At 57.1% G+C, this 14,504-nt stretch overlaps 3 protein-coding genes across 4 annotated transcripts in view; 1 reads left to right on the top strand and 2 right to left on the bottom strand.

The window, feature by feature from the left end:
• ARHGEF17 (Rho guanine nucleotide exchange factor 17) overlaps positions 1-4,303 on the bottom strand; it is a 56,290-nt gene extending 51,987 nt beyond the window's left edge. The window contains exon 1 of the mRNA XM_059410246.1: positions 1,020-4,303. Coding sequence (XP_059266229.1) covers positions 1,020-4,211 — 3,192 coding nt within the window. The 5' untranslated portion in view covers positions 4,212-4,303. The remainder of the gene's footprint in view (positions 1-1,019) is intronic.
• Positions 4,304-4,995: 692 nt separating this feature from the next.
• On the top strand, positions 4,996-7,642 carry LOC132024218 (uncharacterized). Its single transcript, XM_059410258.1, has 3 exons — positions 4,996-5,292; positions 5,380-5,502; positions 7,523-7,642. The coding sequence occupies exons 1-3, from the start codon at positions 4,996-4,998 to the stop codon at positions 7,589-7,591; spliced, it is 489 nt and encodes a 162-aa protein (XP_059266241.1). The 3' UTR covers positions 7,592-7,642.
• A 451-nt stretch (positions 7,643-8,093) lies between these two features.
• Positions 8,094-14,504, bottom strand: part of P2RY6 (pyrimidinergic receptor P2Y6) — a 39,143-nt gene continuing 32,732 nt past the window's right edge. For both annotated transcript variants that reach the window (XM_059410233.1, XM_059410224.1), the window contains one exon: positions 8,094-14,338. In XM_059410233.1, coding sequence (XP_059266216.1) covers positions 13,318-14,304 — 987 coding nt within the window. In that variant the 5' untranslated portion in view covers positions 14,305-14,338 and the 3' untranslated portion in view covers positions 8,094-13,317. The remainder of the gene's footprint in view (positions 14,339-14,504) is intronic.

Genomic DNA, 14,504 nt, shown 5'->3' with positions numbered 1-14,504 from the left:
CCAGAACCTATCTGAACCCACAGCCAACACTCCAGGGACATCTGAAGGCAGAAGTGGGGGCCTCAGAAAGATGGAGTCCCCAAGAACTTGGGGTCTGGCAGAGGAAGGGGGAAACATTTCAGAGTCACTAGGAAGGGGGTGGTGGGCAGGGAGAGACCGAAGTTGGAGGATGGGGGGCCAGTGCAGAGGCAACCCTCCTGTGGGAGCTGGAGACCCTCCCCAACTTTCTCCAAGCCTCTGTCCGCTAGGCTTGAGCAGCTTCTTCTTGGTCCCTGCTCTCCCGTGCAAGTCCTTGCTTTAATCAGAAGAGGCACCGGCAGACCTCAGGCACCAAGGACGCCTCAAGTCCAACCTGTGAACTCCCTAATCTGGGCAGCAACAGCTGGACGAAGGCTTAGGGACCCTGCCCACAGGCCCCTTCTTTCCCAGATGCAGAAGTAGAGGTACAGAGAAAGGCCGGGGCCACCAGAGTCCTTTGTAGAGTCTTTTCTGCTCCTCCGTAAAGTAACAGCTGTCCCTCTCTCCAATTCTCCCAGGCTCGGGGACAATCCCACATTTCAATCTGCCAAAGGAGAGCCACAATAGGAAGTACAAACTTGTCTCAGCTGTGGGCTCCAAGCCCTAATATCCTACAAAGGGTCTGGCCGATAGCACAGTATGACTCAAGAAAGACTCACACGTCCTTGTGTATTTATAAAAAAGAACCAGATAGAATCTGTAAAAGCAGTCCCTGAGAAACAGCTAAAGGCCTAGATTAGAACCCTTTGTAATTATCACCCAGAACACTGCGAAGCAGGCAAGAACCTTCTTCATCAGCCCTGGCAGAAGACTTCGGGGCCTGAGTAGACAGGAGCCCTGTGTCATTAACACCCTTAAAACTACCTGAGTACTCCCAGGACCAGGGAAGCGCCCTCAGACCAGGGCGCAGACCCAATGAGCACACTCAAAAGGCTCCTGAGGAAGTCAGCTCCCGTGGCCTTCGTTGCCTCTCCCTGCAGAGCCCCCCACAAAGGACTCACCACCTGTGGCTTGCTGCAGCACTTGCTGGCTGGGGCAGGTTCATCTGGGGCCCGGGCTGCCTCAGGGGGCTTGGCCTCAGCAGAAGGCACTGCAGCAGGGGTCAAGCAGGGCATATCCACAGGTCCTGGGGCAGGAACCTCGCCAGTGTGGAGGGTCAGCATATACTGCTTAGTGACATCCTCAAGTGATGGCGCCTGCAGTGCGGTGTGGGCTCTAGCAGGAAAGCCCACGGGCTCTGGCACAGCTACAGGGGGGCCGGCAGAAGTCGGAGGCTCAGGCACCATGATAGGTGTGAAGGTGGCAGGCACACTTGCGTGGCGAATGTGTTTGGAGGATGGCCGGGCCCGAGACAGGCTGCTAGTCTGGTTCTCGTTGCCTTCCTCTCTCTGTAGTTCCTGATGACTGCTCCGGGCTGGGCGCTTCTTGGAACCCCGCCGGATAAGCCGTGGGGACAGAACATCAGCCAGTTTAGGGTCAAGATGGAAGTCACGGTGGGCAGTGGAGGAGGCAGGTGGGGTCTTGGGTAGGGCCCTCTCAGACTGTGCCCGGCCCCTGGCAGGACTGGGCTCTTCTGGTTCTGCCCGCCGCTCTGCAAGAATGGGCTCACTGCTAGATGGAGGCAGCATGGGCTCAACTTCTCGGATGGGCTCCCCTCCGGGGCCCTCAAATCCAGGCCCGGTCAGCTCCCCACGGCGGCTGGGGTCACTCAGAGATTTCTTCTTGGGGCCTTTGCCAGCAACCCTGTCATCCACCACTCGCCCCAAGGCACCAGGCCCCTGAACAATATTCTGAATTACCTCTTCATAACCCTTGCTCTCTTCACTGCCCACAGACCAGTCACTGTGGCCACTGGTCAGACCCTCGTCCACAGCTGGGGCTGCTGGAAGCCCTGTCTTGGGGCTTAGCGAACCCAAAAGGTTGCTATCCACAGAGAACCCAGAGGGCTCCTCGGAGGTGGCAGCCCGGTGGCGCTGTGGAATTGGGTCACTCAGAGACCGGTAGGCCTCGCCGGCCTCCCCATTGCTCAGGTCAGTCCCACCAGGCCCTGAAGGAGGGACTTTGCGTCTCCGTCGGAGGGCACCTGATGTGGGAGGGGTATCAGGGGACACCAGGGCCCACCCTCCCAGACCATCTTCAGCCCCAGGGCCATAGTGGTTGGTCTGGGCTGAGGATGAGGAAAGGGGTCGCCATACCCCTGTGGTACCCAGGCTACAGAAGGCTGAAACAAGAGGCTCAGGGTCCGCCCCAATGCCCTCGTCTGTCAGACTAGACTCGGGACCAGAAAGCTCCTCCTGGGACCGCTGCCCCTGGGTCATGTCTCCTACCCAGTCAAGGCTTCCAGAGGGGACATCACTTCCGTCATCCTGCTGGGCACCCATTCGCTGGATCTTCTCAAAAACCTGACGGGCCTCTTGTACATACTGATCCTGGACCACCAAGGGCAGTGGGTCCTCCTCAGTACTTGGGCCTGCCAGCAGAAGCTCAGAGGAGCTGGGCTTCAGGGTACTGGTGCGCGATGGGCGGCGGGCCACAGGCTTCTCAGAGCAGGTAAAAGACTTTGCCCTCCGCAGGGTGGCAGTCAAGTCTTTGAGTGTGGGGCGGATGCCAGGTGATGCTGGGGCTGGAGCAGGTGTGGGTCCAAGCTGTGCCCCGGGGCCACCTGCTGATGGTGAGTCTCTGCCGTCTAAAGGGCCACTGCCGAGGTCATTGGGGCGCCCACCGGGCTTTCGGACCCTCAGTTCGGAAAGGTCTGAGCGAAGGAAACTGAGCAGCGTCAGGGTCTCTGAGGCAATATCTGGATTTGACAGGGACTTTCGCTGCCGGCTCTTGTCCAGCTCCAGTCCTCCATCTCTCAATGCCCTGGTGGTGCCCACAGGTCCCTTGGTGCGGCTCCGAGGCTGAGGCCTTAGGAGCCCCTCTCCAGCTCCGAAGCTAGGGGAGCGGTACATGCCCCAGCCCCCAGAACCCCGATTAGCCCATGGGTCCTCATCCTTGAGGGTCTCCGTGCTGGAATAACGGCTGCTACCACGGGACCCTGCTGGGCTGGCTAGGTATGCAGGGAAGTTCACTTTGGCCACGCGGAAGGTCCCCCCCACAGTGTCAGACACCGGCCGGAGTCCCTCCTGGGGACCTGGTCCACAGGGAGGCAAGCCAGTACCCCACTCTCGGGCTCCTTCCTCACTACAAGCTCTTGGAGATTGGGGGGCCTCGGGACTCCTGGCTCCCCCAGCTGAATCCATGCTGCCCAGGTTTAACCCATAACTGTCCGGCCTACAGTCCTTGTCCAAGAGGGAGCTTCCAGGCCTGGGTCCCGGCCTCCCACCCCAACTGTGGCCGCCCTCACCGTCTTGGTCCTCGTCACTGCCCGAGGAGTGGCCTCCGTGGTAGGCCGGACTCTGCTCCCCGGGAGGCGGCGGGACCTCCTCTTCCTCCTCGCTGGAGCTGGCAGCCCGGCCGCGGCTGACAGGATAGGAGGAGGCGATGGAGGAGGAGCAGGAGCAGGAGGCCCGGGCCCCGGCCTGCGGTTGGGAGAAGCTATGCCAAGAATGTAAACCATCCGCCGGACGCTGCGCCCGCTCCTGTTGCTGCTGCTGCCGCCGCCTCCTCCCCTCGGTCCCTGGGCCGGGCAGCGGCCGCGCAGAACGCAGGCCCGCCAGGGGGAAGCACGTCCGAGGAGGTGGCGTCGGTGGTTGCCGGGGTTCGCGGGCCGGGGGCTCCCACACCGCACCGTCGGGGCTGGGCGTACTCGAGGCCTCGGAGTCCGCACTGGGCCGCCTGGAGCCAGGGCCGCCGAAGAGCTTGCGCATCTCGGTGACGCTGGGCCAGGCCCCGCGCGCCGCGCCCTCCGCCGCTTCTTCCGCGGCCCCGGGGGAGACGCCCCCGTCTCGGGCCCCCGCGTGGTCGTGGTCCAGACGCGGCGCGTCGAAGCGCCGAGAGAGCTGGCGCACCGACGGCGAGAGGCTGCGGAGCTGGCGCGGCTGCGCGGGGGCGGCCGGGGGCCCCGACGCCAGTTTGGACACGCGCCGGGAGGGCTGGCCCGGGACGGATGCGGCGGGCCGGCACGAGGCGCGGCGCCGCAGTCCGGGGGTGTCCGTGGCCTCCTCCCTCGGCCCGGGCCCGCCGCTCCAGCGTTCCAGCAGCTTGAACGAGACGCTGCGATATAGCGGGGACCGGGGCGCCCCGTCCGCCATGGTGGCAGCACTCACTCTGGGGGGGCTGGCCTCGGGGAGCCGCGGCCAACCCCCCCCCCGCGCCCTCGCCCCAAAGGAGCGCAGCAGCCGGGGTCCGAAGGCCTGGGTTCTGCAGCAGCAGTGTGAGGGGGTTTGCTGGGAGAGGGCGCAGAGACTCAAGCAGAGGTTTATCTGCCGCCGCTCAAGTTTCTGAGGCCGCGGGCGGCATCGGCTCCATCCAGCGTGGTCCCTCCTGCCTCAGCGCCGACCTCCGGGACCGGCCCCCTCTTCTGCCGGTGCGATTCGGAGCATCGCGGCCCGGCCCGGGCCGGGCAGGATCCCAGTGCTCTGTTCCTCGGCTCCGTGCCCGCCAGCCGGCCTGCCTGCCTCCCCTCGCGCTCCCGCTCCAGCTCCCGCTCCCTCCCTCTTGGCTGCTCGCTCCGCGCTCCCTTTTGTTGCAAATAAACTTTGTGGTTGAGGAAAGGGGGCGGGAGGCGGGGCCTGGCGCCCAAAAGAGGGGGTGGGCTCCGGGCGCGCGCAAGACTGGGAATCGGGATTTGGGGGGGTGGGGAGGGAATCGGGGAGGAGTCGAAGGAGAAACAAGACTGCTTGAGCACATGTAGACCGAAGCGACCCTCAGAGGATCCCTTCTGGAACCCATCGCCAAACTGCTCCTCCAAGGACTTGCTCCAACGCACGAAACCTCTTAGAGTGGTCAGCTGCGCCGACATACAGCCGGGGATGCACACCGACTGCGGTTCAGACGCTTCTGCACCGTAACACCTTCGGCCAAAGGAACTCAGACATGGAACCTTCGACCCATAAACTGGTATACAGACTTTCAGGTACACCCAGAAACACTCTCCCCGCAGGAAAGGGGCGGGACTCGCCGCCAGGGGGAGTAGGGAGCGCCGCGGGCGGACCTGGGCGCCTGCGGCTCCCTGCCCCACCCCTCCACCCCGCCCAGGCCACGCCCCCCACCCGGCCCTCCGCCGGGAATGCTACGGTCGCAGAGACCAGGTCCAGCTGCCCGCTGCCCCAAAGGCCCCGCCCCTCTTACCTCGGCGTCGCGTCCGGCTCGGACCCTCCCACGTCGCCCCAGGTGCTCCACCCTTTGTGGCCACGCCCCCACCCGCCCTCACGTTTCCAGCTCCCCATTGTAGTCACGCCCCCCACCTGCCCCCGCCAGCTCCCAGGTCCCCCTCCTCGATGCTCCGCCCTGAGCCCCCCGCCCCGCCTCCTGAGCTCCGTGGAACGCGGCTCTTACGCCCTCTACCGGCCGGATTCTCCTACCCTGTGGAGTCCTGGACAGGTAAAGCAGTTCCCATCCCCCCAAAATGGGAGTGTTGGGAAGTCTTCATTTCCTTTCCTTCCTTTCAGCTCTTAACTAATCCCTGCAAGAGGCTTTTCCCAAATCTAGTCCCTTCGCCACACACACAACAGGAGCTTCAAATGAAACGCCCTTGATTTGCCACTGCCAAACCGACACGCCTACCTGGGGCCCTCCAGGCTCCTACTAGGAGTGGGTGGCCTCTGTGGCTTCAGTCTGATCTGACCTTGAGCTCTCCTTCCACCTCTGCCCTAGTCTGGCAAGTCTTACATTGTCCCGGGTACTGGGGCCTTCCCCACCCCCACCTGCCTCTGGGAGGTCCCATTCATCCTCAGGGTCCCAACTTAAATGGAAGGCACCTCCTTGACATCTGAATGAACCAATGAGAATTTATGGAGTGCCTTGGATGTATGGGTAATATTATTTCATTCATTTTATTTAATCCTAGAACCACCCTGTAGGTTGGATAATATTGCCTCTTCTTTGTGGGTCATGAAGGAGATGTAACTTTGACCACTGTCAAAGTCAGAAAATGGCAGCACCTTCAATGACTCAAATTCAGCTTTTTGGGGCTTCGAACACTATGCTCCCCTCTAGTCTTCATTGGTCCCAGATTCCTGATGAAGAAAGGGTTTCTCTCTCCTTGAGCCCCCAGCAGCCTCTTCTTCCTCACCTTCCCTGGGAACAGAGGATAGCCTGGTCTGACTCACACTCCCCTCAGCTCAAGAGGACAGTGTCTGGGCCTGACTAGGCTGACAGGCCCTGGGAGCAGGAGGCCCTGGTCCAGATGAGAAGGGCAGGGATGGGTATAGGGCAGGACAGTAGACACTGAGGGGTTGACTACTGCATGAGAAAAGGAAAACTCAGCTGGAATCTGGCGCCCTGCCTACTGCTTCCCTTGGGTTGTGGCAAATCCTTGTAGGGAGAAAACTTCTTCTTGGAGTGGCGACCAGCCTCCTGTTAAGTCCCTTACCTCAACTTCGTCTCAGCTCTGCCTCAAAAGGACATCTCTCAAGGAATTGATGGCAAGAAGGAGAGCCCTGCCTGGCCTAGTGCCTCTCTACCTTGGCCTAGCTGTGTGGCCTTGGGGCGTATCCGTACACTTCTCTGGGCCTCAGCTGTCTCATCTGGAAAGTGAGGAGTGGGTCTAGATTTCCCCAAGGGTACCTCACTGACTGTATTTGAAGTCAGGCTTTTGTTTGCTCTGGAGTGTGTTTCTACTCTTTGGGGGAAATTTTGGTATGGGGGGGGCCTCATTCTAGGAGTCACTGCTTTCCTCTAATGACAATGGTCCCTAGCATCTCAAATTTGTATTTTCCAAACTCTTGCACATCCTGTCATATTTTGTCTTCATATCACTTCTGGAATAGAGGTTTTTATTCCCATATCACAGATGGGCGAACTGATGGATAGGAGTAGAGACTCAGGCCACCTCAGCATCCTGCAGCTTGGCCTAGAGGTGGGCTGACTGGGGCCTTTGAATCAGGAATTTCCCTTGTTGGGGAAGGAGAGTGTTTAAGGATCTGAGCTGGGCCTCCACCCAATGGAACACTCACCCAGAGAGTGGCTTGGCTGCTCCCAGCACCTCTTGAGTCCTCTCAGCTTTAGCCCCTTCTGATTCAGGATGAGAGAAAATCATCTTCTAGGTATACAGAGACCCTGATTGTGTTTAGCCCTTCAAAGACTCATCTAGGAGGTGGCTGGAAACACCAGGCCCCAAGGTGGAGAGGGGGGCACTGTGTTGGGTGTTGGGCTGGCAGGAAGGGCTACTAAAGATGGCGAAAGTTCCCGCCACAAGACCTGAGCTCGGACAGGAGAACAAAGGCCCAAGCAGGAATCTGAGACCCCCGCCCCGGGTTCCTGTGGACCAATGGGATCCCGATGAGCAGGCGAGATATCCAAATAAGGGAAACTTGCCAAAAGACCCCTGAGCTTTCCCTAAGACCCCTTAAAAGCCCCCTCCTCCCTGCCTTGGGCCGACTTCAGCCACTCTGCTTTCCAGAGTTGTGGAACCTCGCCCGAGGGTGCCCACCTCCTCCCTGCGCAACTTTCCTGGCTCCCCTTCTCCTGAGCCCTGAAACTTCGCTGGAGAGTGTTTTTAATAAATCTTGCCTTGCACCCACTTTGCCTGGTGTTGTATTTATCTCGCCGAAAAAAGCTTTACATTGGGAATCTAGAGCTGGGCCCAATGCAGGCACTCTAACAGACATGCCTGGGACTCTCAGCAGGTCACTTTCGGGCTCCTCACCTATGAAAAGGGAATGAAAACGTTAATCCATCTACCCAGTAAGTCATGGTGACCCAGCAAGATCAGGGCTGTAAATCTCTTGGAGAAATCAAGATAGTAAGGTTGTGGTAGTCCTAGTCATGGCCAGTGATGGGCCTTGAGTACATAAGAGGGAAAAAAAAATGAGGAGAAGACCCCAAGAAGCAATGAGCTCCAGGAAGAAACTGTCTTAGGGGGAATCAGGCTCCTGACTCTGTTCCCAAGTCAATTAGAAATGACCTGAGATTGTCCCTCCTATATAATTAGACCTCAAATGCCCAGAATTGGATTACTTATAACCTTTTATTCATGACTCATTCTCACTGCTTATTTAATTGGCTCCCACCACAAAACAGAACAGCTAGGACTTTGACAGTGTCCTACATCTCATTACGTAGTTTCCCTAACCCATTCTGCTGCGGTACCACCCAGGATAACCATTACCTCCTGTGTAAGAAGGAAGGGCCTGGAGGACCCTGGGAATTCATGCCTTCAGCATGCCTTTGCTTTCCTTTTTGTACAGATTTGTTGCATCTGTGTATTTCTTCAAAGTATATATTTTCATTTCAGTTGTCTTTATCAAAAGGACATCTTGCTGTGTATAATTTTTTTTGAGATTTCTTCTCTTTTTATTTTTTTAAAGATTTTATTTATTTATTAGAGAGAAAGGTCACAAGTTGGCAGAGAGAGGGGGAAGCAGGCTCCCTGCTGAGCAGAGAGCCTGATGCAGGGCTCGATCCCAGAACCCTGAGATCATGACCTGAGCCGAAGGCCGAGATTTCTTTTCTTTTTAAAGATTTTATTTACTTACTTGAGAGAGAGGCGGGGAGAGCATGCTCATAAGCCAGGGGGAGAGGCAGGTGGAGGGAGAAGCAGGCTCCCTGCAGAGCCGGAGGTGGGGCTTCTGACATCACTACCAGAGCCAAAGGCAGGGACCAATTGAGCCACCCAGGTGCCCCGCCCCCTACCCCTCTATGTTCTTCTGAGCTCTCTTCCCTTAGCTGTAATGATCCAGGTTTCTGTTTATTTCATTACTGCCGTTCTCCTCTATCAGACTAGGAACTCCCTGAGGGGCAGGGGCCCACTGTTCAGCATGATGCCTGGCACATGGTAGGTGTTCAATGTTCAATAAATGTTGTCTAGTGGCCGAACTGCTTCCTTGTCTGTACCCCCACCCTCACCCCCAGATTCTTTCTGAGGGTAGGGTCTGGGTCTGAGCTGCCTCTGTGTTCCCATTGCCATCTTGGAGGAACAGAGAGAATGTGTGTGGAACAAATGAATGAGGGAGGGAGGGGAAAGCTGCTTCTGTTGCTAGGACAGATCCAGTGCCCCTGGGCTTTTCCAAAAGGACAGACCCTGGTTCCTGACTCTCTCTCTCCTTCATCTTTGGCCCTGCCCCGTCCTCAACCCACAACAGCCAACACTCACAGGTCTCCTGTCATAGAATTGCCTTCCCTGGACGGGGTCTCCCTGGGAAACTTCTCTCTTTTCTTCCCCACCCATCAGCTCCACTTCCTCCCCTCACCCACCTCCCCTTCCACCACCACTCTGAAAACCCCAGGCCGTCTCTCTGGCTCCCCATCCTCCCCAGCCCCTTAATGGAATTCCCAGGGTTCTCCAGGCCCTTCCTTCTTAGTCTCTCCCTCAGGAAACCCAACCACCCCTTAAGCCCCCAGCCAAACGCAGCACCACCACTCCCCAAGTTTTGCAGCAACTTCTCTAAGCCTTCTTGGGTATCCCCAGATCCTGTTGACTCCTAGCTTGTCACCAGGCTAGACCCTGGCCCCCACCCCAGTCCAGGACACGGCCTGGCCTCGCCCTAGGTACTCATCTCAGGATAGAACCCGAATAAAGGGATTCATCTGGCTGTGGGTAACAACAGCCCAGAAAGCTAGTGGCTTAGAAAAGATCAGACATTTATTTTTCTCTTGTGCAAAAGTCCCGGTTTAGGTGGTCCCAAACCAGGATGGTCAGAAACCCAAGCTGTTTCTCATGGTCTAAGATGGTGCTCCAGTTGTGATGTCCCCTTTGTAAGCAGTGAGAAGGGACGGGAGGCAAAGGACAGACAGATACTACCACTCTTTTACAGACATTCACCCCCTCCCCATATTAAATTGCCTTAAGGTACTTTGCTTATCTCCAATTGCCCAGGATTAAGGTACCTGGTCATACTTAGCTACAGGTAAGGATGGGAAATGAAGTTTTCATCCTAGGAGGACAGGTGCCCAATTAAAAGAAAGTTGCGGTTGGCACTTAGCTGTCTCTGTCACAACTTCCTAGGCGGTCCCGTTACTAGGACTGGCTGAGGCAGGTGGACACTTGGAAGGCAAGTGAAGAAAGGAAAGGGAAGGGAGGGAGTGTGGAAGAGCTGGAGGGGGGGATCCTAGTATCTGGTTTAGAAAAAGGCTGTGTGACCTTGACATGTTGATTCCCACAACTGGGCCTCAGTTTCTGTAATTGGCGGTAATGTAAGGATTAAATGAGAAAATGTGTATACAGCACACTGCACAGTGCCTAGAACTTGCAGAGCCCAGCAAATAGCCACTGCTGTTATTGTTGTGACTTCCCTGGGCTGGCACCAAGCCTTTGACTCTCCAGCCATGACAGCTGTTACGCCCAGTCTCATGCCACAACCCTTCCTAACCATCCTCCAAAAGCCTCCATGCCTTGGGCTGTGCTGTTCCCTGCACCAGGAACAACCTGGCCCTCTCGTCTTCAGTCTAATTACAGCCATCCTTCAAGCCCCAGTGGCACCACTCTACCCCCCAGGAAGTCTTCCCCAAGCCATGAGAATCACCCTGGACCCCTGTGAACCCAGGTGCTCCCCAGACCTCTCACCATGCTCTATCCTCATACCGTGTCTCTGTCCCCTCCACCCCCAGCAAGCAGACCTCTCCAGTGTGATCCCCCATCACGGAGTGTGCTCTGGGTTAAAGTGAAGAGAGTAGGGGTGTGGGGACAAAAGGAGGGAAAAGGAAGGGGGCATTTCAGGCTCCCCGAATGGCACCTGGAATTCCTTGTACTGGCATGTAATAAATGACTTTTCCTTCTTGCAGGAACAGATGGGGCTCATGGATTATGGCCCTTGTTCTGACAAAAGTGTGCTGAGTTTTTCTCTTAAAAGACCAGCTGCAGGGCTGGGTGGCTCAGTGGATTAAGCCACTGCCTTCGGCTCAGGTCATGATCTCAGGGTCCTGGGATCGAGTCCCGCATCGGGCTCTCTGCTCAGCAGGGAGCCTGCTTCCCTCTCTCTCTCTCTGCCTGCCTCTCTGTCTACTGTGATCTCTCTCTGTCAAATAAATAAATAAAATCTTAAAAAAAAAAAAAAAAAAAAAAAAAAGACCAGCTGCCTCGCAGGTGAAGGCAAGGAGAAATCCTCTGCTCTTAGCCCCTTGTTTAGAAACCTCCCAGGCCAGTTCCTAGAGAGAGATGCTGAAGGAACTTGTGTGTACAATAGGCAAGTTCATTATAATAGTACCAGGCATTGCACACTTACTCTGTTCCGGACATTATTCTAAGTGCTTTGCACATATTAATTTTCACAACCGTTTTACAAGATAGGTATCGTTACTATTTCCATTTTACAGCTGGGGAAGTTAAGGCACAAGGAGGCTAAAGAACTCGCATAGAGTAAGACAGCTGCTGAGTAGTCAGGCCAAGATAAACACCAAGGGGACCTGGCTCTGGAATCCCTGCCCTTTATGTGATTCTGGCTCTCCAACAGCCCTGGAGGTGAGACAGGGCTAAAAGAAAAATACTAAGTTATGTAGTCCTTCCCTTCCCTGCCCTGTCCCTCTGCCCTGCCCTCACCCCTCCACTTTCTGAGAAGGGAGGCTCTTGGTCACGGCTGGTTTGTGTACAGGGTCTGAATGGTATACCAGCAGCCAAGGGCAGGCTAGATTGTTCTACAGGAGGAAAGCTGAGCTCTGGGAGGGGGATGGGGTGGGCAGGGTGGTGGAGATAGAGAGGAAAGAGAGCAGAGAAAATAAGGAGCTCTATGGGTGGGGCTAAAAGGAGGCGTGGGTGGGAAGAGCAATTAAAGAATTCTTATGTGGTGGAATCCCTCAGAGATCTTCAGTGAAGATGCCTTTCCAAAACTTTCGAAGGCTCAGGTGTGTTTGAGATGCCTCCATGAGAGGGCCTCCAGCGGCTCTCAGGCACCCACAGGCCAGAATGATGGAGTTGGGAGGGCAGGAGCAGAACACATGGAACAGGCTATCTTGAGACTGGTTGGTTGGCAGGCTCCTGGCCACAGGACCTTTGCACCTCCACGTTGCAGCCTCCTGGTGGCCCCGCACTTCTTCAAGCTGTTGACTTCTTCTAGAATGAAGCACTGTTGAAGGGGTATTTCCTCTCACTTGGGAGGCCTGGTGGAGGGGTTCTCAAGCACCCAGGCTCCCCCGAGGCTCAAAGAGGCATATTTGAAGAGGTAGGTGGAGAAGAGGTAGAGTCTGGGGCTCTTCCTGGCATTCAGTGCTCTGGTTCTGTCCACACTGCCCCCTCCTGGCTTAACTGAAACTCACTGTTCAGGGCCAGATTCAGCACATCTACACCTCTGGGGTTTTATAGACACACAGTGCCTTCCATCATCTGCATTTTGGATTCCTTCCCAGCTCAAGCTCCACCTCTCTGAAGACGTGCTCCGATTCCTTCCTCTGCCGAGTCCCCACAGGCTGAAACATTCGAGGCCACGCTTGCCCTTATCTGGAGGGTGGTCAAGGGACAGCTCTCATTTTCCCAGCTTTCACACACAGGAGGCCATATGCCTGCCCCCCACCCAGCTCTCTCTACCCCTGTACCCCAGAACAGAGTCTAGCCTAGAGCTGTGGGAACATGCTCCCACTTCTATTGGCTGACCTCCTACTCAGCCTTCAACATCTGGTTCAGATGCCCCCCCCACCCCGTCCCAAGAGATCTTTCCTGACTCCTTGGACTGGATCATGGGCATTCTCTATTTATCTGTCCCAGCCTTGACATCATTGTTGTCAAGTGTTTGTAAGCCCGGTAGTTGGGAGCCTATATGGGGCAGGGCTAGGACTGGTTCTCCCGGTGCCCCCGAATCAACCCAGGCCCAAGGAGAAGGTGTAGGTCAAGGTGTGCTGAATGAAGGGACCATCACACATCTCCAGAGAGCTCATACTCAAGCCATCAAAGTCCAGCTAGAACACTCCTTTCCAGAACTTCTCACCTCCTCCTCCCATCTTCCCTCAGTCCCTATACTGCTGACTCCAAAGCATCCAGCACACTCCTCAATTACAGTACATGCCATGCCGTATTTTTGCAAACAGCTTCTGGCAGCTTCCCTGACTCCCCGGGGGGCTGACTAGCACCTTCTGGAAGGCCAGGTTCAAGCCTGTCTTTCTGTGCCCACAGGTCCAGAGCATGGGCTCAAGGAATAGTCATCGGTGAGATTCTGTAGTCTGTGCGGGACCTCACTCCCTGCCCAGCTGAGCTAAGCTCTAATTCTCTGCCTGGTTTGGGGTTGGAAGGGCTTCTGGTGCCCAGGCCCCAGGTGTCCTGCCCCAGCAGACTCAGTGACCCTGTCGCTGCCACGTGGCTGTGAGTTTCTGGAGCAGCTCATGTGGCCGCCGGCGGAACTTCTTCTGAGTGAAGTAGAAGAGGATGGGGTCCAGCACGCTGTTGGCGCTGGCAAAAGGCCGCGTGCCCTTGTAGGCAGCAGCAAAGGCCTCCAGGACGGGGCAGGGGACACCGGCTGTGGAGCGCACTGCCAGGTAGGCGGTCTTGGTGATGTGGAAGGGCAGGAAGCTAATGGCAAAGACAGTTGCCACCACCAGGGCCATGCGGGCCGCCTTGCCGCGCCGTTCCCGGGCCACTGGCCCCACTGGGCCGTCCTGGCGGCACAGACGGCGGGCCAGGCAGCAGTAGCAGGCCAGCAGGGCGATGAAGGGCAGCAGGAAGCCGATGACGGTGAGGGCCATGCCATAGGGCATATAGCGGGCGGCCAGGGCTGGTGGGCTCAAGTCGTAGCAGACGGTGCGGTTACGCTGGATGCCGGTGGCGGCGAAGAGGGCTGTGGGCAGGCACTGGGTTGTCACGGCCAGCCACACGGCCCCGCACACCAGCCAGGCTGCGCGGCGGCCCCCACGCTTGTGCCAGGGGGCCAGCGGGTAGCAGATGCCCAGGTAGCGCTGGAAACTGATGCAGGTGAGGAAGAGTATGCTGCCATGGAGGTTGGCATAAAAGAGGAAGCGGACCAGGCGACAGGCGAGGTCGCCAAAGGGCCAGTGGTCCCCCTGGGCGTAGTTGTAGATGAGCAGGGGCAGGGAGCAGGCATAGAGCAGGTCAGCCAGGGCCAAGTTCAGGGTGTACACGGCTGTGCGGGTCAGGGCCCGGCGGGAGGTGCAGATCTGGGCAATGACACAGGTGTTCAGGGGCAGGCCAGCCGCCAGCACCACTGAGTACACGGGTGGCAGGAGCAGTCTCTTGAAGTTCTCTTGGTAGACACAGGTGGTGGGCGGGGAGCCCAGGGCCTGGCCTGTACCATTGTCCCACTCCATGGCTGCCCGACTGCGCTTCCTACATCCAGAGAGGCTGGGGAAGCAACACACAACCTGTCAGTAACCATACTCACTGACCATCTGGTAGGCCCCTGTCCCTCTCTGGGCCCTTATCTCCACTTGAACCATCTCTAATACTCACCACCCCATGGAGGCCCCACATAGTCCTCACTTTAAGGAAACCTAGAATACAATAAAGC

This window comes from Mustela nigripes, chromosome 1 (assembly GCF_022355385.1).
Source record: "Mustela nigripes isolate SB6536 chromosome 1, MUSNIG.SB6536, whole genome shotgun sequence".
Lineage (NCBI taxonomy): Eukaryota > Metazoa > Chordata > Mammalia > Carnivora > Mustelidae > Mustela > Mustela nigripes.
This window is presented reverse-complemented; position numbering and strand designations above follow the sequence as displayed.